We start from the raw sequence: 27,910 nt of genomic DNA on the forward strand, positions 1-27,910 counted from the left end.
CGCAATCGAATACTTTGGAAAATTCAAGTAGGGTTATCACAGTTCTTCAGAAACTTTTAAAAAGGGCTGAGATGCAGCTGTATCCAGATCTTAATCCCGACTGGAGAGGGTTAATAAGACGTGTATCTTCAATATAATTTTTGATCTGGTTACTTAAGATAGTCTCAAACGCCTTAGATAAAAAAGGAAGGATAACTATTGGTCTGTATTCCATTTTCTTTCCTCGTTTAGGGATGGGTATAGCTTTTGATTTTTTCCAGGAGGTGGGATAGATGGAGGCCATTGTGATGGTGTTGAAAATGTGGGTTATGTGAGGAAGTATGAAACGAAGAAGGATTTTTAAAAGTCTGGGGGTATGTTGTCAAGTCCAGTCGATTTGGATTTAATAGAAAATATTGCTTTACCTACTTGATATTCATCTTCTGAACAAACAGAAAAATCATCGACTCTATCGTTTTCAGAAACACTAGATTGCCCAGTTGGGAATTAGGTTGGAGGAGTAGAGAACATTCGATTCAACTCTTCTAAATCAATGTTGTCATCGGAAATAGAAGAATCTGCTCTTAAACCAATACTTTTGAATTCTTTCCAAAAATACTTGGAGGAACGATTTGAGTTGAACCTGTTGTTATAAAAATTGTATTTAGCTGATTTTATTAATTTAGTTACAAGGTTCCGAGATGTTTTGAATTGCCGAAGCATTTCTACGCAACCAAATCGTTTCCAACGTCGTCGGTATGAAACGTCTCTTGTTTTCATAGCATTAACGATCTCAAGAGAAAGCCAGGGACAACTACGCGATCTAATTTGACGAGTTTTAATGGGAACGTGTTTATTAAAAAGGTAAGTAATTGCAACAGTAAGACATTCAATTTGATAATCAACGTTTGATGTTGCAAAAATTGAGTGCAAGTCAATAGATGAGCAATCACTAAATAAAGATTCGACATTTATATTACGAAAATCACGATACTCGAAATATTGCGGAGATTTGTTTTCAAGATATAAATCAAAAGTTGCAAAAACCAGATCATGATATGAAAACATTGGGACGGATAACTGACTAGAACATTACACCGCATTTTACATAAGGACTAAGGTCTTAATGCTTTTAAATTTCAAGTAACACAAGAATTAAAGCCTTTTGGCCATCACCAACGTCGTACCTATTTTATATAAAATAAATGTATTTTTATATTAAAAGAACAAAACAATCTTTGGATATAATTTTATAAATATTTATCGGGCATTTATGAGAAAAATCGAATTCTCGTTTTCGACCGAAACATTTCTTTGGGGCATATTCATGCCAATTAAAGAATTCTAAAAATTTGACTATAAAATCGATCCACTGACCTTTTGAATTCGTTGTAAAACTCAATTATGAAATTCGCCAGGTGAACTGCATTATCGATTGCTACCTTATTATTTTTGAACTTGCCTATCGACGCTGTCAGTTTCTGACATCTAAACGTCATATAATTCAATAAACAAAGCAAAAGGAAAAACAAAGTGATAAATTAATTTAATTAATTTATTTAATGAATTAATAAAAAATAGACTCCATTGCATTAGTTGTTAAAATTTAAGAGAATTATATGCTAAGAAGATTAGAATAATGTAATATGACCGAAAGCTTCTATAACATCCCAGATGGCTTGTTAAAATGCTTAAGAGAAACATTTACTTTGATATGATTTATGAGGTCCGTTCGCGTACTTTCTGCACTAAAATTCTTAAAAAGAGATATTTTAAAGAATGGGGGTAAAATTGTCTCACCAAAAAATAAACTACAAAAAAGTAAGCGAACGGGAAAACAACAAACTTTTTTACCCAATATTACTGTCTTGTTGCTGTTCTTTGAAAATTTGTTTTTAAAATTTAATAACTGACAGCAAAAGCGAGCAATTTGAATTTTTGTCAAATTTGACAATTTCACAAATCAGCCCAAAGAAATTTCTTGGGCTAAAATCCGTAGGTTGGGGAAATATTTTACTCTCTCGTGAGCGCTCTCTTTTACGAAAAACTACGAAATTATTGAGTTCGCGAACAGGTTTTGATTAAATTTCGTATTTTTTCGTAAAATTGGAACGGGGCCCTACTATGTTACTCGATTCTACAATGAAATTGCACGAATTCAAAAAATTGGTACTATGTATCTATTTGCCTACTTTCGCCTACTTTCGGACGAACGAGAATCGAATAGTTTTAGTAGTGCAAACTATATTCTTATCAACTTTCGAATAAACGAGGAACAACGTAACTCGAAATTAGAAGTCAAAACAAGGCAAAATCGAAAATAATCACTCTACATCAAATGTGTTTGCGAGCGAAGTTTTTTTTGTCAAAGTGTAAGGAGCATTTTGTCTTCTGCGAGTAGGCATGCATACTCCGTTTTTGGAAAGAAGATAGCTTTTAATAAAACTAAAAAGAACGTGTCCAAATATCCCAACGTGTATTAAGGGCGATTTTTTTAAAGCTATAGGAAAGTTTTCCAAAAGAAACACAAAATTCAGAAAGATGCATGAAATCTTTGTTTGAATCATCATCTTTGAAGAAGTACCGTCCAATAATGCCACCAGCCGCTTATACCGCACCAAACTGTGACTTTTTCTGGGTGCATTGGAAGCTCTTGCAATGCTTCTGGCTGATATTCACTCCAAAACTGGCAATTCCACTTATTTACGTACCAAGCCAAAATGAGCTTCATCGCTAGATTTTTCGATAAAAAAGTGGATCTTCGAAACTTTCCAAGAGCCCATTCACCAAAAATGTTACGTTGCAGAAGGTCGTTCGGCTTCAATTTTTGCAGCATCTGTATTTTGAAAGGCATCACACCTAAGCCCTTCCGGAAAATGTTCCACGTTGATTGGTTACAGAGGCGCAATTACTGCGAACGGTGACGAATCGATAATTCATGGTCATCATTAACACTGGCCAATACAGCTGCGATATTTTCTTCAGTTCAAACTCTACGTAAGCTACGTAAGTTTAATGTCCAACAATCTAAATTTGCCGCTTCAGTGGGTGGATTAAGCTCACCGTAAAATGAAAGAAGCGCGCGATGAACTTTCTTAACAGAGCTGGCATTTTGGTAATATAATTCAATAATTTGCAAGCGTTGTTCGTTTGTAAGACGAGTCATGGTTAAATTATGGACCAAACCCAAAACACGAAACATGTGTCAGCTGTTTAAAAAATTGTTGCCACAATGATAATAGCTAAAAAATCACCCTTTATGTGTACAAACCGTTTCTCACTCAGCTCAGCTCCATTATTTTGAAATTATCTCTTATTCGTCTATTATTTTCTCGTACCGTTCTTCACTTCCTTGCAAATTGAACCAAATTCAACCGGTATCCATTTTTGTTATAATTATTCTTGTCCAAAAATCGTATGTTTTATTTTTGTTTTGTTTTTAAAACCGTCAAACAACTCGATACTCGTTCGAAAATAATTTTTTTTTTAAGACGATTTTGTATAACCGACATCCGATTCTACTTTCACACGTAGTACGATTTAAAAGTAGAATCGGAAATGAGTTTCGAATAGAATCAAAAGTAGAATCGAGTTACATAGTAGGGCCCCTGTTTAAGGAGGGTACGCGAACGGACCTGATTTCAATATCATGCGAATGGCGGATTATAGAAATCTTATATAGTGCGAAAGAGTTGAGATTCCAATAAGTTGGACAAAAAGTCTGTGGTGCAGGGCATATTACTGACATTCGTTTAACTTTCTTTTGCCAGATTTGGTAATAGCAAAAGTTTGCTAATATCAAATATAAGTCACTTAAGCTCATTCAACAAATTTTGTAATAAATTTCTCTTTACAATGAAATAAGCATCGTTACTTGCGTGTACTTTTCTAGAAGAAGAATACAAATGTATATTTTTGTAATTAAGAGAAAAATTGCAGAGACAATTTCAGAAAAATGTATCTATTTGACCAAAAATCTCCATGGAAACTATTACTGCTTTCGGTCTTCAAAAACAAAATGTAAACAAAAAACGCTTAGCGCCAATCTTAAAACTCTAAAGCAATCGACCTAATGGTTAGGCTTTATGGGCCAGGACAAACAGATAGCCAGGCCTACTTTTTTCTACTTCTATATCATCGTTAATTTTGGAAATCTTTTACGAATGCTTGCCATAACATAGCTTCTGTATGTAGCAAGTGAAAATACACATTTCTCATTATAATGGTTTAGTTTCTAATTCATTACAATTATTTATTTTTATACAAACAACTCATTTGGAATCAAAAACATTGCAACTAGCAACTAAGTAGGAACATAGTACATACATAATATTTCATTAAGTTTATGTCAACATTCTTCATCTAGATTGTACTAAGGTGCTGTTAATTAATGGAACATCAAATTATGGTGCATGGTTAAGCTGACTGAAGAGGCAAAACTCTGACAGCATATCCATCATATATATGTAGGTATATATTATTTTTATATATGAACTTGCTTTGAAAGATCTTTGCATGATGGCATGTTTCTGTCACCCTTTTAGCATAGTAGTTGTCCTATAAAACAAAAATAAAGAACCTACATATCTCATTTGCGCAAAGAAGTCTACAACATCCATTCACATTAAGAACAAAACAAATAATTATAATGAGCCTGTAAACTCCACACATTCTCGAGAGTGTCAAATCCAAACAGAACAGTAGTAGTAGCATGGCTATTATTTTCTGCGTCATAGTCGTCCTCGTGTCTTTATAATATCCCACCAGTCGTAGTCGTTGCTCGTAGGTATATCTACCGAACCGACAAAGTACCACTGCACCTACCAACCTACCATAGCAACACACACAAAAAGATAAAGTTGACCTTTCACGTATAGAGATACATATATGTATTTCATGTAATATAGGCATGGAAAAAGATACATCTTTTCTGTTTTATGTAGAATATCTACCAACTTACCTCGAACATACATTTAGGAAGTTTTTTTTAGGAGAAAAACTACAATATTATGGGAATTCTGTCTTACTACTTGCATTAAAACAAGTACACCCTTGCGAATGAGGAAGAATACTTGAACCCTTTCACAAAATACATTTCTTTGTAAATTGTCTTGAGTTTTGTGTTTTTTGTATGCTCTTCATGCTTTGGACATTTTGATTAACATTTTTTATTATGTGTTTTTTTTTTTGTATGAAAAGAATCCTCTAATAAAACACATTTTACATTTATATTTAGGTCAAGTAGTTTGAAAAAATAATGGAAAATGAAAAATGCAAGAGAATCACATAGATGTCATGGAAAAAGTTTCTTTTTTGTCATTATTGTTTCTTTTTTTGCTGTTGTTGTGGATAAAACATTGTTCTAGGTGTACAACTTTTTTGTTTTGGTTATTCAAAAAATAGTAACAATAGAGAAACAAATATAAATGAAATGAAGGTTACAAAATTATCTATGTAATGTTCGTATACGTACTAAGATACTTGATTGTTCTCCAAAAGACAAAATCAGAGTAATGTCATTTATTTTTATGACAACTGCCTGATATGTAGTTTAAGATCAAAGTTTATCTTGACCTGTCACTGTGTCCTAGGTCCTAGAATATTTTTTTTGTCTTTGTTTTGGAAAACATAAGACTTGCTTAAGTAGGTGGATTTAATTGTACATATTGCTTAGATTGAACAAACTTATAACCGATGTTGGAAACTATACCGTCTTTAAAGTTCAATTAATAAGCATTATGCTGGTCACACATACAATATTTAGACACATATGTACATTTACTTTATTATACGCTTTATTTAATTTCCAAAAGCTTAACTTTATTTTATAATACTGAGACGTCTGTCTCGCAATCAAGTCACAGTCACAGGAAAAGTTAAAGATGGAAAAAACTATGGCGGGCAGCGATGGGTTTTGGTACACTTCGAATCAAAGAATGTCATTTGGTTTTTTGTACAGTTAGAAATAAAAATATTATTTCAGAAATAAGTTATTGAACTAACCTTAGTGGGTTTACACTATGGATATTGATAATGTAAACGCTACAATTGCTTTTGCACAATCTGTATTGAAAACAGAGAATTTAAAAAAAAAAAACAGCTCTAACTCTGTTTTTAAGATATAGACAGGTTTAGATAATATAACTCAATGCTTTTGCAGACAGCAGAATTTTCTGACCTTAAATTTGAATTGACACCTCACACATTCAGGATTTCCTAACCGCTAACCGCGGGCACAGATACGTAGATTGCAATTTAAAAATAAATAAATTGGGTGGCGCAACAGTCCGTTGGGAACCAGGGCCTAGTGACTTACAACTCTCAACCATTCCTGTGCGAGTACTGTTGTCAGGAATGAAGGGGACGTACCTTTTCATGGGATGAGGCAGAAGCACAAGTCCAAAAATTGTCTATATCGACAGCTGAGAAAATGACGATGTTCCTGACGTAAAAATATGATGAAATAAGAATCATATTATGCAAAAAGCGTTTTTCTTTATCAACTCTGAGCTAAGCACTGACCAGAGCTTAAATAGTTGAAGCTAAAAAAGTTTAAAAAATTACTGTTCGCTCCAATTCTTCGACTAATATATTCTTAGCTTATAGAAAGCCTTGCTAGCTTTTTCTAATTTAAAAATAAATACAACCTTATAACACCCTGAGTGTCTGAACTAATAAAGAACTGAAAACAAGTGGTGTTGAAAAAGCTTAACAAAATGTTTAGTGTCAATTTGTGAACCCATATAAATGCTATAGTTGAGCTAACGTATTAATTTTATTAAAAATAGACGAAAGAACAATTTTTAATATCTACTTCTGTACATATACATATGTTTGTACATTGTACGTAAGGTACCTACAATGAAATGAAGACTTGATTTTTTAAGAAATATGTGACACGAGTGCACTTGACTTGAAAATAAGGGAGATTTTTCTTGAATAACTTTCCAGTCAACTTACAAATAAATATTACTTAATAAAATTGGAAGGTTATTTTTTTGGAGCTAGTCAAACAGATACCATAGAAAAAAGCCTTACTTTCACATCCTTTATGTCCTCTTAATCAGCCTAATAAGCGTTTTTCTTTTTTAGTTCAGAGCAGATCGTTAACTGTCAAACAAAAAAGTGTGTTTCTGTTATACCTCTGAACTTTTAGAGCTTCTGATTTGTGTTTCTTTTTTTTGTTCTGCTATTCAAGGATGTTCGATGATCTCAGTATAAATAAGTGAGCAGAATGAGGACACATGCATTTGACAGGTGTAAGTGACAAAAATTGAAAATTGCATCCTTGCTTGATTATAATTTTTTATGGGGTTTTTACATGGGTAAAATAAATCAATTTATTCTTCAACTAGATCTGCAAAAACATAAATTTTTAATATTTTAATATTATTTGTATATATCGATTCCATATTTTTTATTGGCAGTAGGTTCCCGTGAAATAAAAAACTTTAAGTGACACCTAAAACCTCTGGGTTGACAGTCTTACGCACTAATCACAAGCCACGGGACTACCTTGTACTACGATATGTTAAATTTATTAAGAATTGAATTTCAAAATGAAATGGGGTGGCTCAACAGCCCGTTGTGAGCTAGGGCCTAGTGACTTACAACTCTCAACCATTCCTGTGTGCGAGTACTGTTGTCAGGAATGGAAGGGAACTACAATTTTAGGCCGAATCCGAACGGCTAGTTTGAGAAAGCACTTTTTCATGACAAGAATTACACTTGAAGGATTTGTCAATTCCTCGCAAGAGGCAGTACTCACGAAAATTAATTGATTTAAATTAAGGTGGCACAGGCAGGGATTGAACCCAAGACTCCTTGCATGACAGTCCAACGCACTAACCATCATGCCACGGGAATTGAATTTAGAGGCTCTTTTATTCAAAAAAGGAGAAAAATTCATTTTTTTTCTACTGACTTTTCCAAAAATCTAACAAACTTTTGCATGTGAAGGGGCAATTCCTGTTCAAATGTCACAACAGGAAATAAATTATGTTCAGACAAAACATTAAAATGGAATTTATTGCTTAATTAATCAATATTTCTATCCTGGTACATTTAAACATTAGCAACTAAAACTACCTCCATTTTTATGTCATTCAAAAATAAATTAACTTAAAAAAATCATATTAATTTGTTTCCAAAATTTAATACATTATGTATGTACTCCTCAATAGACTAAGAGAAAGCTATATTTCATAACGGTTCATTTAAATATGACATTAGAAGACAGTTAACCTAAGTTTTTGTTGGTCAAAACAAAAGCAACTTTTTATAACTATCTCTCTTTTTCTTATCAGTAGAGAAAAGTTAGTCCGTTAACTATAAAATTCATTGCTCAATTAAGGGTGTTGGCAAACAAGTGCAGTTGAATCTATTTATTAGGTATTATTTAATTCACGGGCGAGTTAATCAGTGTTCTTAGCTAACTTTTGTAAAATGTACAGACAAATATTCTAGCGAAGTAAAAGGATATAAAAGTGGAATGATTCAAATTGAAATATCGGAAAAATACTCCATTCCAAAATCAGCGATGTGCCCATTAATAAAATTTTTAAAATCCAAAAAGTCATTCCAAGCAATTCATCAAGGTGGCAGACCAAGAAAAACAACAGCATTCTGCTATAATAAAGAGACCCTTTTATATCATAAAGAGAGAAATACGAACCCAACTCGACCTGAACATAAGCACGAGAACAATTCGGAGACGAGCTGTTGATGGTGGACTAAGATCTTTCAAAGCTGTAAAAAAGCCCTTTATTTCAACCAAAAGCAAGATGGCGAGGTTAAGACTTCCTCATAGTCATACCAACTGCACCGTTAAAAAATGGAGGAACATACTCTTTTCGGACGAGTCCAAATTCAATTTCAAGGGTTCCGATGCCAGCCAACGAGTCAATAAATCCACGTTACACGAAAGCTACTGTAAAACACGGAGGAGATAACATATTGGTGTGGGATTGGTTTTCAGGGCATGGACTGGGGCCGATTCACCAAAAGGATAGTACAATGGATCGTTTTATGTACCGTGATATTTTGCAAAATATAATGCTGCCACACGCTGAGGATAAGTTGCCTCCGAAATGAATGTTTCAGCAGGACAACGACCCAAAGCACAAGTCCAATACGGTTAAGACGTGGTTTCATAAGGACTAATTGCAAAAGTAAAAACGATCTGTTTGATCAAATTAAATTGGCTTTAGAAAGTATCCCAAACAACAATATGAGCAATTGAATTGACTCCATGCATATTATTTCCACTTTAGAATTTTCAGAAAGTAGTAGTAGCTTATAGCAATCGTCAAATTACGATCAGAGGCTCATCATAAGTGCATGTGTTAGTTGTTAGTAAGATATAATACAATTATAGCCTAACACACGAACAAAATACAAAACATAATTAACATTTAACATAAATTAATACAGTAAAAAAATGAAAACGTTCACGATAATGGAGCACTGGTTCTGAACTATGATGTTAATCCCACCTTATTGACTTAAAACTTCATATTCCCATAGTTAGTTCTATGAAAGTCAATATGTATAAAATCAAATGTACGCAGGTGATGAGTTCCGCTTCGGTACTTCAAATGTACACAAGATAACAAATAAGGTGCATCAATTTCACCATTAATGAGTTGATGAAGAAATATTAAGCCATTATTAACACGCCTTTGATGGAGAGATTGCATTTGAAGAAGCTGAATACGATGTTAATAGAGAGGTAGACCGTAAGGATCATCCCAAGGAAGACCCTTTAGGTCAAAGCGAATGAAATTATGTTGAATTGTGATTCAATACGTTTTCTATGAATTTCGTAATAGGGAATTTATCCTTGAGAAGCATATTCAAGATGAGGACGAACATGGCAATTATACAAAGAAAGAGTAACATAGGGATTATTGAACTCCTTTGCCCAGCGTTTTATAAAACCAAGCATAGCACTTTCTTTATTAATGATAAAATGAATGTGATGTGCAAATTCTAAATTGGAACAGAAATGAACACCTAAATCTTTGAATTTCTCGAAAACGTTTGAGGTTTATAACCTTTGCGCGATTAAGCATATGAATGGAAAAGTTTTAAGTCACTTATGTATATTTAATAAAAATTCCCTATAGAACTAATAAATACCTTTTTTTATTAAAGTTTGAACTACAACAAAATGAAAATCCTAAAAAATTAGATACATTTAAAAACCTTATTTGTTCATTCCTAATTTTTCTCAAACTATCAAAAAAATTCGTATTGCGTGTTCTTCAATTTTTACTCAGCTAAACAAACAAAAAGAACAAAACCAAAAGATTGTATGACCCACAAGCGTGTAAGACATAAAAAATAATGAAATTCGTTTGACTACAAATAACAAAAAAAAAAATAATATAAAATAAAATTAACTTTATGTAGAGTTGTGAAACCAATTCTGTTTTATATATACTCGTATTATTATTCCACCCACTCTTTTAGCGCCCATTACCAAAAGCAAAACTAGAATCCATCCAGAACGGAATTAATACATACACACAATTATGCATACATAGGTATTTATATATGTAGTAAATTTGTATACACATATATACATATCGACATCTATATGAAATAGCAAAGGCACAGGCACTACTCAAAGTCAAAGCAAAGGAAAAAGCAGCGATGATGGTGAACGACAAAAAAGGACACACGCAATCATAAGCACATAGACAGAAGAGGCGAAAAATGATTCTGTATTATCGATTGATTTTTCCCATTTTCCTGAACGGAATTTCAAAAGACGACAACGAGGACGACAAAATGACGACTACTCCGACCATGATGATGACAACCACAATACCAATGGCAATGGATGTAGATTGTAGTCAAATTTAGGAGGAAAAATTCAAACGGATAAATAAAAATATGTAGATAGGTAAGGTAAGTACCAACCTATTTGCAAGATCTTAAAATCTTGAACTTATTTAACCAATTTTATTACAAATTTCCAAGCCTCATCTATAATGAAGAAAAGAAATGGTTTCAAATCAACCCCACCACAGATTGGGGTCTGATTGGAATGGGGATGGTGATGGTGAATATAAATACATACAAGGGGACTTTTGTATACAGACACTCATTTTCAAATGCAGACGAATTGGCTCGACTTTGACGTTAAACAAAAAGCAATCCGCAACTTATCGATGGAACAATTTTAATTCTCTCATGTAGAACACTGTTTTGCCTTCACCCTTTGACAGAGCTAGAACTATAGCCGAAGCTGAAGCCAACCGATTTAATGATACGTCAAAGTCAGCTAAATTAAGGGCTGTCGACGACGACGATGATGACGACGACGACGGTCGGTGGTGGTAAGCTGGCAAGCGCCAACTATTCATCTATTCACCCACCTGACGCCTGCTACCAAAAATTTTCCTTTTACAACTACGTAATATAAACCTACACGAGCAGCGGCAGAGGTAGAGGCAAAGGCAGAGGCAGCAGTCTACCTCGGATTTCTTCACTCGGCTGCGGCTGCCTAACAAACAATTCGGATGGAGGACAGAGGAAGGTTACACCAGGCGTAGAGGCAAACGAAACAATATTGAAAAACCCACACAGCTACAGCTAAAGCATGAAGACTATGCCACTACGAGCACTGCTAGGGACAGGACAGCGAGCGACTAACAGCAACGAGCGACGGCCGGAAAAAAACTCCACAAGGGGTGAAAGCTTATGCCGTGAGAAAAACAGAGGGCGGGGTTATGAGTGAGGTATTGGGGTGGCTTTTAGCTGATATCATTCATATAGGGTAACATATCCTTAAAATTCCGCTACACTCACTGGAACTGGAACAAATACAACAACAATAATGTACAAAAACAAAAAACAACAACAAAATGAACTGACAAAGTCGCTCTCCCTGTGGGTTGTTGAGAAAATTTTCATTATGTCATAGACATATCCAGCGTGGAGAGTGTGTACAACATCCGTATCCAACTCCGACATCCTATTCATGTCTCCTTTTAAACTCTACTCGCTCTGGCACTGGCACTACGGTTGGTATTTGGTGGTTCACTGTTTCTTGCAGTGCATGTGCTTGTCCCAAAACCTATACTATATTCATATCTAAATCTATAGGTACACCAAAGTATAGGTAGGTAGGTAGGTATTCGCTCCTTGGAGTAGTAGCCTTTATACCTTTTCATTTTGCCAGCCTAAATGGCGATGTACGATGAAGTAAGTTCATAGAAAAGACAAAACAAGTAGCAGAGTAGCAGTAGAGCAGAAGTAGGCAAAATCGACTTTGGGAGAGAGCACACCGCCTGCGCTCGCTGGTATCGATTGTTTTCAACACTACTACTTCTTTTTGTAGTCACTTGTTCTTGTTGTGTTTCCATACTTTGCGATTGCGATGTGTGGTGGATTTTCTCGATTTTGTCCCTTTTTTTATTCGATTTACTTATATTTTTTTTTTCATGATGATCGGGGAACCAGGAAGTAAGGCGACTTTACTATAAGTTACTTTCTGGTTGTTCTTTCAAATACAAAACATTTACCTACACAAGATTTTTCACCCATGTACCTATATTTTTAGGTCCAAATCTGAGCTTTGAAAGGTCATTTTATTTTTCCATTTATTGAAATTTAAGTTTATTACAGAATTTGACTTACCTAAAAGAAACAGCAGAGCTAGCAGAGGTATCCAAAATAAATCCTTCATCTTGTGTCGTTATCCTTTTTACTTGTTTTATTTTAATCTTTTTTTATTTGCTTTTTATTTTTGCCAACCTAAAAGGAAAAAACCTATTCTTTGCTTCTCCTGTGTATGTGTTTTCTTGGCCGTTACCGTTGCCGTCGTTGTCGTTGTCCTCGTACTCGTATTCGTACTCGTCCTCGTCAGCCCTTTGAAAGGTAGAGAGACAGGTAGAAAAGGTGTAGAGAGATCCCAAGTAGAACTGATTTTTTCCTTGATTTCCCAGATGGCTTTTCTTGGGAGTGAAATACCCTGGCACTGTATTATGATTATCACTTTTGGAATTTTGTACAAAAAATAAAATCCCTTTCTATGTTTAGCACTTTTCGCGAGAAATTTAGAGAATTTTCTTATTCTTATTCGTTTTAATTAAAACAGCATTTTTAATTGGACTTTCATATCATTTCATTTTTTAACTTATCCCGGTCCGTAAAGTAAAGAAGCCATTATGATGACTCCCCTAAACTGGCGGAGGATGAGATCGAGATGAATTCCAAGAGACTACACGAATTCTTGATCCTCTTTAGTACAGAATACTACTCGTATTTTATATGCTCACATTATTTGAACATTTTTTTTAATTTAATTCACATACATTTTTCAACACAACAAACAACACCCAAATTTAATTTAAGACACAAACAACGAGACTGTGCCTTACCAAGTAGTTTAACAAATCAAATTCTAGTTTAACAATTTTATTTTTTTATAATATCAATATCACCAAAGAGATGATACTCGGTTGGTTGTTGTAAGAAGAAGTTTTATTGACTTTTTGAATAAAACTTGCAATTATTTTTATTTCTCAATTTCTTCATCCGAACGCACCGAATCCGTCTTCGCAAACACACCACAACTCAATTGAGAAAATTCGTCGAACTGAATTCAAAACCAAATATTGCTCTGGCTCTGGCTCTCAGTCTCAGTATCAAGAAAATGTTCTTTCTTCTTGGTGTTTTTTGGTTTCGATTTTGTGTTGGTTGGTGCTGCTGTTTGCTGCTGCTGGCGCTGGCGTTGACGTTGTTGAGTGAAAAATGTATTTATCGCTCGGGAAAACTGGAGCTGTTGTCGAAAATGTCAAAGTGAGTGAGACAAATAGTCTGGCAGTTTAGTAGGATCAAAATGAATTTGTTGTTGTTGAATTTTGGTGTGTAGTCTTTTTCTCCCACTGAGTGATAGAGATGGTGTGAATTGTTGTTGTCGTTATCGCAATATTTTGAAAAAAAGAGAAAACACTATGCACTTAAAATTAAATATCATATAACTAAACAAAAACAACAAGGAGAAGAAAGAAATCAATGCCAAAGTAGTATGGATGGAATGAATGTAGCATTTGTTATCCTCTTTTCTTCTAGGGTTTTCGGTATGGTGGAAGAACGAGCTAGCTAGTTATTGGTTAATTCATAAAGAGACAATTATTAAGAGCAAAATATTAGTTGACGCGAATTACTTTTCTCCGAAAATTAAGAGAAGAGTAATGTTTAGAATATTAGGCACGTTCAAATGCATGTTGCTTATTCGTTATGATTTTATTATGGAAGAAATAGTAAGTTCCCATTGTATCAATTAGTTTCCACTTGCAGAATGCTATAATTTTCCTACAGACGTTTGCGGGAATTGCCACTATAAATATGACAATACAGACTGCCAGACTTTTCACGTTTGCTTTAAACTTAATTTGTCTGCATTTTGTTTATTTTTTATAACACATTTAAGATCTGAACTTGTCACATGATACAAATTCATTTAAAAGAACACAGATTCTGATAAGATTTGCGTTTTACCTTTAAAAATAACCCATATGGGTTTTTTTTTAACGCGTAATGCAATAAGAACTTGGGATTCTATCTTGGTTAATTTAAGAAATCTATAAAATTAGTTTTTATTACAATGTACAGATGGTTATTTTTTGTTGCATAGTTGTAAGGTAATTAAAAACTGAAGTTGAACAAAAAAAGCTGAAATATTTTTGAAAAGCAAACAAACCTAAGGAAAAAAGAGATAGTTTTATGCACATCTCTCTTTTGTTTTATATACACAAAGTGTAGTACCCGTGGCATGATGGATAGTGCGTTAGGCTGTCACGCCAGAGATCTTGAATTCAATCCCTGCCTGTTCCATCTAAAGTTTTTTCATGGGTACTACCTCTTGCGAGGAATTGACAAAACCTCCAAGAGTAATTCTTGTCATGAAAAGTGCTTAGCTGTTCTGTTTCAGCTTAAAACTGTAGGGCCCCTTTCCCTGAGAACATTACTCGCACACAGAAATGGTTGAAAGTTGTAAGTCAATAGGCTCTAGTTCTTAAAGGACTTTTGCGCCACGTGATTTATTTTATTTGTATACACATACTTTGATGACTTGGATTTTACTTGAATATTTAAGAAACGCAATTTAAGTCTCTTTTATACAGAAAACTTGAGTCCTTTGAGGCAACATTAATTTAAGTTTTATAATTAAATCGAATCCTTACTTAATTATTTTAAAAAGAATCAGAGGCAGTATGTATTAATTTGTTACATTTTAAATGACAGTCAGAAAATTAAAATGAAACCTCAAAATATGCTACTTGAAAAGAATCTATTGTGAACACCATTTAAGCGGAGCTATTTTGCAGGAGAGATGTGTTTGTCCATATTCTTTTCTACGGAGACACAAAATAGCAAACAAAAATGTGTACTTCACTTTTCAAAAACAAACAAATCACGGAGATTTTTTCAACATGTCAAGAGTTCAGTACCATATGAATAAACAGTTCTAATTCTAAGCAGAAACCGATCTCTTAAATGTGAGGCTTATGGACACAGCTTTTATTTCGATATCGAAAACAGCTGTTTAGTTTACCTCTTGAAAAAGTTAAATGTCAAAATATATACATAGAAACAAATTTCGATTTAAATTTTATTATTATTACTACCGAAGATGATAGTTTTAAGAAAAAATAGTAATTTTGTTTGCATAAACAAAATACGAAAGGTAATTCATAACAATATACATTAAATATTGTTACTAAAAAACTACTTTAAGTTTGCAGACAAGGTCAAAACTACAACCAATCCAGGACTTTTGGAGAAACCAGACCCTGAAAAGGTGTCCTGTGACTATATTGGACCACCCGACAAGGAATCTAATCTCCGACCTTACGTTCGTTGTATTCCCAAAAATGAAACACCCCTAGCCACTGAATTAAGGTTAAAACAAATCGAAGTCGAGAAATGGAATCAGGATTTTTGGGCTAAACACAATAAGCGATTTTATGATGTAACATCATCGACCTAAATTCTATGCATGTTTTTTTTTTTAATTTTAATGTTTGTTTTATTTCAGGAAAAAGAAGATTTTATCAGACTGCACAAAGAAGCAGGTATCGATGAACTGTCCGCTGATAAGATGAGCGAATTTTACAAAGCATTTTTAGATAAAAATAAGAAGATGCATGTTTATTATAATATTTCTTGGTATTTGAAGAACTTTGACTTATTGGTGCTATCTGGACAGGTAAACGTTCAAAAACTGTTCAGAAAACTACGAAATTAATATTTTAAATATAAACTTTAAAACTACAAAATTTCTTATTATTTTAACATTGTAAAACAAATTATTGAATAAAATATACCATTACGCCAAACTGCTGGCTTTGAAAAAGCTAGTAGGTACTGGTACTGCTATTACAAATACTAATTTTTTTGGGGAACTTTTTTAACTTTGATTATTGTATAGTGAATATAAATCTAAGAATTGTTTGGGTTTATTGTTGATCTCTTCGTTTGAGGTAGTTTTAATTCTATGGTGTAGTTGCCCTGAGCTGAAATAAAGATATATTTTTGTATAAAAACATTATCAACCAGACTCCTTAACTTGACCAATGGAGTCCTATCTACATTTAACGGTTCGTACACAAACTTGAAGATGTTGATAGTCGAACAAAACTAACGCTACATTTTATATAACTTCTGTTGAAAATTGCTAAGAAAGAAATCAATTCAAATTACAAAATACTTATCATTATTAAAATAAGAAAAGAAAAAAAGTACTGGATTTACAGGTGTAATCCATAATCAGCATTATTATCTTTTTCAAAACCGCTCTTATGATAACGATTGATCAAATCATACAAACTAAAAGACAAGTATTTACCTTTATAATCTCACTTCTATCCCCTGTGCATTGTTGCACCTACAAAATTGGGGTCTTTCCACTCATTGCAGATTTTGAAAAAAGTTTAACAAGTTAGTTGTCTTTATTCTTCAACTAAGAATTAAGCATTATTAAGCTCCGAGCCAATCTAAAGTTACTTGTTTCTCGAGAAATCCAAATGACTCGCCAGTTTTTGATTAAGATCTGTAGGGATTTTCAACAATTTAAAAACCAAATACCTCAAAACCATTTTTGGAGATCTTTGGCTCTGTCGTATAGGCGGCTTTAAGTATTCTCACATCCAACAAAAGCTTTGAGACGCATTCTAGGTCTACAATACTTATTTAAAAAATAAAAGTGCTAGGAACCTGGTGTGGCTCTCAATGAAGTGCAATTCCAGGAAAGAGTAAAATAATTAAGGCAACAAAAAAATTAATAGCGGTATTCTATATTTTTGGTCGAATCGGCTAATTAGTCCAGTCAAATTGTCACCATAAAACCCGAATAGTTACATAACTTAGGGTAGTTTTGATTTTTTTGGTATTTCTTTGAATTTTGAGAACTTTTCTCAAAAATGTGAAAAGTACAGATTTTGCTTGATAACAAGTAAATGGTAAACCTACGCCAATGCTTGACATAATAACATTTATAGTAGAGGTAAATAGCTAAAGTTTAAGACCAAACGGTTCTGCTAGTTCGTATAGACTCTGAGATAAAATCTTTTAAATATTTTTGTAGTTTTTAGGATTTTTTTTTACCAATGTATTTATTAAAAGACAAGAAGGTTCAATTTCTATTAATTTATATTATGCAGTTCATGCTGGAGACGTTGCAATATCGGTATCTGGGAAACACCCCCAAGTTCTCTCGGAACTCCTAGAAAATGCCTTAAATAGGCTAACAAAATGGGCTAAGCAATGTGGCTTGGACGTCAATCCACATAAAACAGAACTAATACTCTTTTCGGGAAGGTACAAAATTCCTCAGATTAGCCCACCCAAGATTAAAGGAATACCATTAAGCTTTTCCGACCAAGCTAAATATGAAGGCCTCATTTTAGACAAAAAACTAAATTGGAAGGCAAATATTGATGAAAGAGTCAAAAAGGCTACTGTAGCGCTTTTTACTTGTAAAAAGGCCATAGGATCAAAATGGGGCTTCTCCCCAAAAGTAACACACTGGCTTTGCACTTCGGTAATCAGACCGATACTCATTTATGGAGTTGTCGTATGGTGGACCGCACTGGACAAGATGGTTAATCTAAATAAGCTCATCAAAGTCCAGCAGTCAGCAGGTATTTGCATCACAGAACACTTTGCTCAACACCAACCGCAGCACTGGAAGTGCTTTTAAACCTTACACCTCTTGACATCTTCTCCAAAATGGTGGCAGCCAACTCATGTGTGAGGTTAAGAGCCACCTCTCAACGGAACAGTAACAATACTGGACATACTTGTACTACTATTCTAGACAATTTCAGATCTATCCCAGATCGCTTAGACTATACCACCCCAAAAATGGTATTTAGTAAAAGATTCCATGTGTCCATCCCTTCAAGATCCTCCTGGGAAGAAGAGAGACCCCTGGGAAACGATGCGGTATACTTCTATACTGACGGTTCAAAGACCGATGACGGAGTTGGAAGTGGTATCTTTTCAGAACAACTGAATCTCAGTCTATCCTATAGACTTCCCAATCAATGTAGTGTATTCCAGGCAGAAGTAATGGCGATTAAAGAATCATTATCCTGGTTCAAAGAAAACGTTATATCTTGCAGGGATATACGAATAATCTCGGACAGCCAAGCCGCTTTAAAATCTCTCGCGTCTGACGGTACAGTTTATTATTCACCTCATTTGGGTGCCGGGCCACAGAGACATTCCGGGAATATGCTCTAGAATCAACAAATGCTAGATGGTCACAGAGTACCACCTGCCTAGCAACCAAGCAAATATGGCCAAGCATAGACTTAAAACGTTCAAAAGGCTTGATATCCCTGAGCAGACAAAGTATAAGCTCTACAATTGAAGTAATAACAGGATACTGCCTCATAGGAAGACATGCTCTGATGCTACACAACTACGACTTCTGTAGAAGCGGTATGGACGAGAAGGAAGAGGAAACAGTCCAACACCTTCTATGTACATGTCCAGCACTCTCCATTAAAAGGAATAACTTTCTCGGTAATCGCTTCTTCGATAATACCAGTGAACTGACAACGATTGACACAAAATGTCTCTCTAACTTCATTAAAAGTACAAAATGGTTTGTTTAAGTTCATTAGGCCGCGTTTCCATTTGCAAGAAAACTTCTGCAATAAATGTCCGATAGTCTGTCCGACAGTGAATTGCAAGTGGAAACTACCAAGCAATTTCTATCGCGACAGTACTTTCATAACTTCTTGCGAGTATTTGCAAGTGCAATTAATTGCTAGTTTAAACACATTTGTATCGACTCGCGACAGCTCTTGCAGCTTATCGAAACAGTTTCGTATATCTCGCGCAAGTAGCTGGTTGACGTCTTTGCTTTACACATACAAAATGAGTAAAATAAAAGGTCGTCAATGGCATCGCGAAGAAGTTATGCGTTTAATTGAAGTTTAAGTATAAATTAATTATAAAATTATTTCAATAAATTTTATAATTTCAATTATTTTCATAATAATTTAATATAAAAGCTGTATAACATAATCGTAAATAAAAAAATAAAGTTAATAATGTTATAATAATTATAATTGTTGTTATAAATAATTGATTATTAAAAGTTAAATATTGGATTGTTAATCATTTAGAAATAAATCCGAAAAAAGGAGGTAATCCCCCTAAAGATAATAAATTTAAAAATAAAGAAAATTTTAAATATTTATTTATTATTAATAATGAAAACAATTGATTAATATGAAATAATTTAAATATATTAAAAAAAAATACTAAATTAAAAGATAAAAATGCATAAAATATAAAATAAGTAACTCATAATGATTCATTTGAATACATACTTATTAATATTCACCCTAAATGATTAATTGAAGAAAAAGTTATTAATTTACGTAAAGATGTTTGGTTTATTAAAATTATCATCGCAGCTGCTAATCTTTGACGTTTTCTCGCCATGACTTCACAATTTTAAGTAAACAACCAGATTTCTTGCGACATTAATTGTTCTCCTGGTGTAAATACATCTGCAATAAATTGCGACAGTATGTTGCGCGAGCTTCTTGCAAGACATTTATTGCAGAAGAAATTGCAAGAATTCACATGACAATGTAAACGCGACTGCAAGAAACTTCTGCAAGACTTCCGCGAGTTGACTTGCAAGTGGAAACGCGGCCTTACTCTCCCATTAGTAACCTCATTAGTGGTATCACAATGGACCCTTGAGGTCTAGGTATGTCAATGACATCTTGACATCCACTCCAACCTAACCATAGAGAAATATATCTACCTATATAAAAGTATATTTCTCAATGAACCTAACCTAACCTTTGCAAAGAAACTTGGATTTTTCAACAGCTTACCAACCCCAACAACATTTTAAAAAATCAAAACTACCCTAATTTATGTAACCGTTTATGACAATTTGACTGGGCTAAATGTTATAAGTGACTACCATATTTTTGATAGTCTTATTGACTGTTCACTTAGTATTTAGATCAACAAATAATCAATCTCAATTCATTTAAACGCTCCGAATCAAATTTGTTAAATGGGGGTTTTTCATGGGCAAAATAATTAAAATTTATTCTTGATCAAGATCTGTCAAAACACAAATTTCCCTATTTTTGCATTTCAGGAGGCAAAATAAATTGATTTATTTTGATTGATTTATTGACTTAAGATCAAATTTGCATATCTGGATTTTTTCGGCAAATTTACCCATGGAAAACCTCATAAGATTAAGTTAGTTAGTTTCCATTCGTACTGTACCTAAATTATATGTTTACTAGTTGACATTTGAGACAGGAGTTCAGTTAACTCTTGACATATTCTGTCTTTCATAATTTTGTAAACAAAGTAGGAGTCAAGTGCAGTGAAATTATAGCTAGAATATTAATGAAAAATGACTGAATTTAAGGTCCTAGAGTTGTTTAGCGGGATTGGTGGAATGCATAGTGCATTTCTATGTGAGTAAACATTTTCTCAACTAAATTAAATATGTCGTGCATCGATTCCTAACCTCTTTCAGATTCTAAACTACGAGGCCAAATACACGCTGCCATGGATATAAACACTGTTGCTAATACTGTTTATGCATTTAACCATCCCAAAGTCAGGCTTCTAAATAACAACATCGAGAAGTTAACACCGAAATTCATTCATGGTCTTGATGTAAATATGATACTTATGTCACCTCCGTGTCAGCCTTTTACCAGAGTGGGGAACCAAAAAGACATCGATGACGTCCGAACAGATGCCCTTACTCACATAAGTGAAATTCTGCCCGAGTTACAGAGCATAGAGTATATTCTCATGGAAAATGTCAAAGGTTTCGAGACATCCAAGGCTCGCAACGCATATTTGGAGGCTCTCAAAAGATCGGGATTTTTCTTTAGAGAGTTTATACTTAGTCCGTCACAGTTTGGAGTGCCCAATACTCGACATCGCTACTACTGCTTGGCTAAAAAGAGTGATTTTAATTTCCCAGGCAAACAAATACACGAAACATTTCACGGAGAACTGTTCAAACAACTACCACAAAGGAGCTTCATAGTCAATGATGTCATTGAAACAGAGAGTGCAGTAAATGAGGATCTTCTACTAGATGATAAGGTGCTAAAGAGGAGAATCGGCTTATTTGATATTGCTAGCCCGAACTCTACAAATACGATTTGCTTTACAAAAGCATACACTCACTACAGTGAAGGAACTGGTTCCATATTCTCACCCCTGAGTTCCAAGGAAATGGTCGAAATATTTGAAAGAGCCAAATCCCTAGACCCTTTGTCGGATGACTACATCGAATGCATTCGTTCCTTAAAGTTGCGCTACTTCAGCCCAAGAGAAGTTGCACGATTGATGAGTTTTCCGGAAGACTTCCAATTCCCCGAAGTGACAACATTGCGACAAAAATACAGACTTCTCGGTAATAGTATTAATGTCCTAGTTGTTGGTGAACTAATAAAATTGCTTTGCTCATAGCATAAATTAATATTGTTTTCATATATATTTTTGCACTCAACATTTTATTTTAATAAATAAATAAATACATAATACTAGACATAAATGACATAGGTAAGCTTATAATCTTTGGTATAATTTTTCAACAAATAAATCTAAATTTTGGAAACTGCTACTTAGTTTAGTCCTTGATGGGATTACCCCATTCCTTGGCCATCATAAGGAGAGTCTTTTGATTTAGTCTCGGTCCAATTAGGGGATTCATTTGAGTCATGTAGCAGCAGAGCCAGAATAACCAGCACGTAGCTCCGGTTATCATAAGGACACACTGGATAAGTCCCCGATTTGGTCCTTTTGGAGTCATCATGGGTAGAATAATTCCTACTCCACCAAAAACTAATGTAAAGAACAGTAGGGGTAGTACTGCAGCTGACATGTTGGTGTTTTTTCTTCCTTTATTATTTTATTAATTAAATTTTAAGCCCAATTCTTTTAACTGAAATTGGAATTGACTGAACTGCACAACAGAAAAGTAAATCGATTTTTGTGTTTTTTTTTTTCAGTAGATTTGTGTGTGTATTCGTTGGTCGAATATTTGATAGCTTAAGGTGCTACACTCACTTTTTAATGTGTCTAGTCTAAAGGTTTGTTAGTTTTGCTTATCAAAAGTGGTTTAAAATTGAATCCTTGTTTCACCAATTTTAATTCATTGATTTCTTTGGGTTTACTGAAGGATTAACAAGATTTAAGTAAGTAAATTGACTTCTAAATGTAAGAATCTTATCAACTGATTTAATTAATGGTTTTGCGCACTTTTTGGCAGCTGTCAATTTTTAAGCGGTCATATTTTGAAACTAAACTAGTGAAAACTACGCAAATACTTACAATGTAAGATATACGCTTTAAGAAAGCTTTTGAATTTATAAAAATCAGTACAAATATGAGTGACGTAAAACACAAATAACGAAACAATCACAATTTTGTAAGAAAAGAGGTGATCACAATTGATAATCGAGATCTTGTGCTTTAACACCTTTGGACTTTTTTCTTTGCAGTTACGTGAAAAGTTGAGGTCTATACCTTGATCACAATTGTTATGAAGGACATTCCGTCGTAAACTTGTGAGTTGATCATTCAACATTTCAGAAAAAGGATACGATAATTCTTCTTTAAGTGCAGTATGCAGTTGAGCTAAAATGTAGTTAAGGTTTTATCTCTAAACTTCAGCTAAAACATGAGCTAAATTTTAACAGAAGAATGTTGTGTAGAAAATACAATTGATTTTGTGGGAACTATCCTCTCAATTAAAATTTGTTTTTTTCAACTCAAGGGTTTTTTGTATTTCCCGTCCTCGTTTTTTATGCTCCGAAATGCATTTTTCAAGAAATTACTTCTCAATATCCAGTTAAATCAAGCACGGCATGAAATAAAAACACAAAATACGTTTTTTTCATGACAGAACTGTCTCTGAAATGCAAAGACAGTTGTTCTCTAACTCAATTGAACATAGCCATAAAGAGGAGGGTATTTGACACTCTTTTTGCTTAAAAAAAACACAATTCAAAATATATTTTTGTATTTCTTTTAGCATTATATTTTTTCGTATTTATAATAGAAAAATCATTTTTATCTTATCCTTTTTTGGATAAGATCTTTAATAATCCGACAAAATTATAATTTATCACTATGAAACACAAATATGAAATGTCAGCTAACTTATGAGGTTTTCCATGGATAAATTCAAATTTCCGTCAAAAATTGTTTTTTTCGTGGTGTATGGAACACGATTGTAATTATTTTGTTGTAGTATAAATTCATGGTATAGCTTTCAAATTTCCATTTTAAGATTAGTTTATAATTATATTAGTATAGTACAAAGAGGGGTAAATCTGACCCGTAAAATCCAGATTTGGTCTTAAATCAAAAATAAACAAATTTATTCTGCCCCATTGAATGCAAAAACAGGGGAAATTTGTTTTTTGATAGATCAATGTCTCAAAAATATTAATTGATTTATTTTACCCATGGAAAATTCTATTAAATTTCTTATAAAAAAGCATGTACAAGAAAATATCGCTCTTCCATTTTATTTAATTAGCAAATCATTATGTTTTTTAACAACCCTGGAAAAAACTATCTCAGGGAGTGGCTTACTGGCTAACAGCTCACTGTCAGTGTAAATGTCAAATTAATGACTAAAGGGAGTTGACTCCAAATTTATTGTGTTTATAATTTCGAATTTTATTTTCTATTTAAAATAAAATGGAACTGTGGAAAATTTGTTTAGTTTCAATAATTGGAATATATTTCTGCACCAATAGTAAATAAAATTCACATATAAATTTCATCTCAAAATCCTTTTAAAACCACTCTTTTTGCAGTTCAATTTGTATCAGGACTTGAATGCTACGTTTGCTCGAATCAAACTGGAAACACTGAGAAATGCCTCAATACCATTAAGACTTGTGAACCAGGCGAGGATGTTTGTTTCACTGAAATTCGATGGGGCAGTCAGCCGTATTTCTCACAAGGTGCCCTAAAACAGTACTACGTTTCAAAACGATGCATGGCTAAAAGCCATTGTCAGAAGCAAAGGAAACGCTACACCCCATACTGCACCCATATTTGGTATGAGGATTGGACATGTGCCGAATGCTGCCAGGGGGATAGATGCAATTATTTTGTTATTGTAAGTTTAAGTTTTCAATTAAATTCTTTTTTTTATTTTTCTAATGTTCATTGATTTTTTTTAAAGAGTGGAGCACCAAACCTTTCAGCCTCAGCAATTTATTTGATTGTTTGTATGATTTTGGCATTTTACAAACAACTTACATGAAAAAAACGTAATAAATGTAAACAATCAAGCAGAAGAAAAGAAGTCCATATCAATCATTCCACATGTAGCACAATATTACCTAACATAATCGAATACCTTTTGTACGAATAACTTCTCGTTAGAATAACAATCTGTTGATAGTGCCTTGTTTTTTTTACTTCATATTTTATATTAGGATAAGACTTAAGATGAAATCCATCCGTCCAATTTTTAAATTTAAATAAATAAACGATTTTGACAAAACAAAATGTATCATTCTTTTTGAATAATTATTTAACTGGCTTGCAAAACAGTTTGGGTTTTTTTAAGGTCAACATTCTTTTATATTTCTTTTGTTTGTGTAGTGCCTTAAGAATTTATTAAGTTTCTATTCTTCAGTACAATGAAGAGCGAAATTAAAGATCTTTTTCAGGGAAAATTTCTTACGAGTTTAACTTTAACCTTACACTGACAAAAATGATAAGGTACTGTATGGTCCTTCAAGCAGATTTCCCATGTTAGGGACAGATAACAGAATGATGAAGTTTGGCCCATGTAAGCATTTGTGTCAGCTTGCCCTAGAATGACAATGAGACATGTTTTGAAATCAAAAAACACTTTCAATTTGTATCCCAGAATGACGGAATAAAAAAGAACTGATAAAAACTATTACATTGACTCTCGTTCCTTGATGTCCAAACGAAACGGATGGTTTTGAATGAAAACCATTATAAAGATAGTCCTAACCATTATCAATATTAAATACCTCTATTTAAAAATAGAACTGAGAAAAACAATATCAATGAATATTTGATGTTGGCTTCCACATAAATATAACAATAAATATGAAGAGTCGACAATTATCTCCAACACAATTAAATTTCAATAGAGGAACTTTACACGAGAACAAGTCAAGCATCAAACTAAAAGGGAAATATTATTTACAAATGATTCTTCTTCAAGCAATGAACAATGATTTAAATAAAAAGATGCTGAAAGATAAGCCTTGTCAACCGAAAAGCAAAAGCCCCTGCTGTAGCCGATATTAAAGTCTACTCTTTAGAAGATGCACACTTATTTGATTTTATTTTGTTTTGTTTTGCTTAATTCAGTCATTCGCTATGCATATCCAATAGATTACAAATCTCAATTTCACGGCTTTTGTGTGTCATAGTGTGGTGCCAAGGTATACTAATTATGATGTTGTTGCGATTTTAAATTGTTGCTTCCACCTACCTAACCATCACATCAAGCTATGATAATATAATTTGAAAAAAAAGTTTCAAGTATAAATTTAAAAGTATCAAACCAAAGCCAGAAGGTTAGTGTAGGTGGGAGTAAAGCTGACTTAATTCAATTTAAACAATCATTAAACAATGACGATGACAGGGTTAGCAGAAAATATTACTGAAAGGTAAAGAATAAATTATGCTTTGATTAAATGTGATCAAATTATTTTTATTTATTTTTTAGAACCAATCAGCCAATTGTGAAGGAACAGAAAAGGATTGGTTTCATAAATTATTCGGCAATTTTATTCGTCAGAGTTTTCGATTGGCTTTTGAATTCAAGGTTATTTATATGAATGTGAAACTTTTGTTTATGAATAAATTTTGTTCATTATATGAATGTCGGAAGTGACATTAAATTGTTTGTGCCTTATTATTATACTTGGTAAAATATATAATATGTGTATATATAATATACACATGAGCAAAGAAGAAACCGCTGGTAGAAGACAGTGGAAACCACCATTATGGAGTACGATCGAACATTTTCCAATCAGTCAACATTTCCGGGAGGAATTTGGTAACGGACTAAGGAAACACTGCGAGTGATGTCTTAGTCGTTTTTTCACATCGCCATTTAACTTTATAAATTGATTAATCCAAACTACCGCAACGGAAGAAATATCGCCTGTTTTTTTTTTTTTGATAGCACACGTTTCCAAAAGTGATATAACTATGGAAGCTAGTCGGAGATTTGACAAAAGGAGTTGATTTATTATCAATTATAATAATGGATTAAACATTACATAATAGGTATTATTTTTATAGCATTAGGAGAGTAAAATAAAGTTTGTAAAGTGCACATTGGTTTTAAATTCCTGAATATTGTAATCACTCCAAATTCATATAGTACCCCGTAGGGGCTTTATCGTAACCGATGAAAAATTAACCGATTTTCAGGATTTTTTTATAAAGAAAGTACTCGTTAGAATGTTTTGAAACATAAAAAAGTATTATTATTATATGTTTATATAAAACTGCAAAGTCCTACCGCTCTAATTTTACACACATATACAGTGGTGGACACGAATTTAGCACATTGAAAAGAGTACAAGTATTTTTCTACTTTCAATTCTCTATTACTTTCAAGTAACGCTTTATTTTTATGTTGTTACTATGACTACCTTATAATATGGTAATAAAAATGTGTCAATGATTGAAAAGTAAAATACCGTTTTGCGAAAAATGAAGATTGTTTGTGATTTGCGTTGTTTTTAGCTGGACATAAATTTAGCCCGTTTTGCAATCAAAGAGTGCATTTTTGATTTTTGTGCTTTTTTAAAAAGAAAATAATAATTTTTGAGGTAAGTAATTAAATATTCCTTTAATGATCTATATAAAAAAAAAATAAAAAAAATGAATTAGTCATGACAAAAGGTAAATGGTGCTCAAAGGAAAAAAGAATTCTGTTCTTGACAATGAAGTCAAAAGGGCGGACGGTAACAGACAATTTCAAAAAGTTTAGAGTGATTGAAAACGTTTAACAAAACCCCCGGGCCAGAAAGACAACTACAAATGAAGATAGAATTATTTATAGGTTATCGACCAAGAATCCGTTTAAGACCTCCAGTGCCATTCGAAGCGAGCTTTCAGCGAACTATGGAGTTAATGTTTCCTCAAGGACCATAAGACGGCGATTAAAAGAAAACAATCTACGTGGGTGCGTTGCACAGAAAAAACCGCTGGTATAAAAAAACTGAAATCTAGGTTACAGTTTGCCGAAGCTCACCTAGACAAACCAATTAGTTTTTGGAAAAACGTGTTCTGGAGCGTTGAATCCAAATTCTGCCGGTTCGAATCGGATTGGAAAAAATATGTATGGCGTCCAAAAAACAGGGACCAGTAT

General features: G+C 33.4%; 5 protein-coding genes and 1 long non-coding RNA gene across 7 annotated transcripts in view; 4 read left to right on the plus strand and 2 right to left on the minus strand.

Annotated features, from left to right (window-relative positions):
- Window positions 1-13,728, minus strand: part of LOC129948168 (transmembrane protein 132E) — a 193,168-nt gene extending 179,440 nt beyond the window's left edge. The window contains exon 1 of one of the 2 annotated variants that reach the window (XM_056059046.1): window positions 12,628-13,728. In XM_056059046.1, coding sequence (XP_055915021.1) covers window positions 12,628-12,676 — 49 coding nt within the window. In that variant the 5' untranslated portion in view covers window positions 12,677-13,728. The remainder of the gene's footprint in view (window positions 1-12,627) is intronic. The other variant, XM_056059047.1, reaches the window with a different exon arrangement.
- Window positions 13,729-15,525: 1,797 nt separating this feature from the next.
- Window positions 15,526-16,387, plus strand: LOC129946359 (COA8 family protein CG14806, mitochondrial). Its single transcript, XM_056056509.1, has 3 exons — window positions 15,526-15,682; window positions 15,734-15,967; window positions 16,034-16,387. The coding sequence occupies exons 1-3, from the start codon at window positions 15,629-15,631 to the stop codon at window positions 16,241-16,243; spliced, it is 498 nt and encodes a 165-aa protein (XP_055912484.1). The 5' UTR covers window positions 15,526-15,628; the 3' UTR covers window positions 16,244-16,387.
- A 4,452-nt stretch (window positions 16,388-20,839) lies between these two features.
- LOC129945499 (tRNA (cytosine(38)-C(5))-methyltransferase) lies at window positions 20,840-21,987 on the plus strand. Its single transcript, XM_056055284.1, has 2 exons — window positions 20,840-20,966; window positions 21,029-21,987. Exons 1-2 carry the CDS (start codon window positions 20,903-20,905, stop codon window positions 21,979-21,981), a joined length of 1,017 nt encoding a protein of 338 aa, XP_055911259.1. The 5' UTR covers window positions 20,840-20,902; the 3' UTR covers window positions 21,982-21,987.
- A 17-nt stretch (window positions 21,988-22,004) lies between these two features.
- Window positions 22,005-22,515, minus strand: LOC129945500 (V-type proton ATPase subunit e). Its single transcript, XM_056055285.1, has one exon. It carries the CDS (start codon window positions 22,394-22,396, stop codon window positions 22,142-22,144), a length of 255 nt encoding a protein of 84 aa, XP_055911260.1. The 5' UTR covers window positions 22,397-22,515; the 3' UTR covers window positions 22,005-22,141.
- A 1,608-nt stretch (window positions 22,516-24,123) lies between these two features.
- Window positions 24,124-25,046, plus strand: LOC129946152 (uncharacterized). The gene is made up of 3 exons (XM_056056232.1): window positions 24,124-24,280; window positions 24,342-24,649; window positions 24,716-25,046. Exons 1-3 carry the CDS (start codon window positions 24,223-24,225, stop codon window positions 24,794-24,796), a joined length of 447 nt encoding a protein of 148 aa, XP_055912207.1. The 5' UTR covers window positions 24,124-24,222; the 3' UTR covers window positions 24,797-25,046.
- An 840-nt stretch (window positions 25,047-25,886) lies between these two features.
- On the plus strand, window positions 25,887-26,423 carry LOC129947191 (uncharacterized). The gene is made up of 2 exons (XR_008781693.1): window positions 25,887-26,189; window positions 26,249-26,423. It is a non-coding gene; the product is annotated as an uncharacterized LOC129947191 (long non-coding RNA).
- The last annotated feature ends 1,487 nt before the right edge of the window (window positions 26,424-27,910 follow it).

This window comes from Eupeodes corollae, chromosome 2, assembly GCF_945859685.1.
Source record: "Eupeodes corollae chromosome 2, idEupCoro1.1, whole genome shotgun sequence".
Taxonomy (NCBI): Eukaryota; Metazoa; Arthropoda; class Insecta; order Diptera; family Syrphidae; genus Eupeodes; species Eupeodes corollae.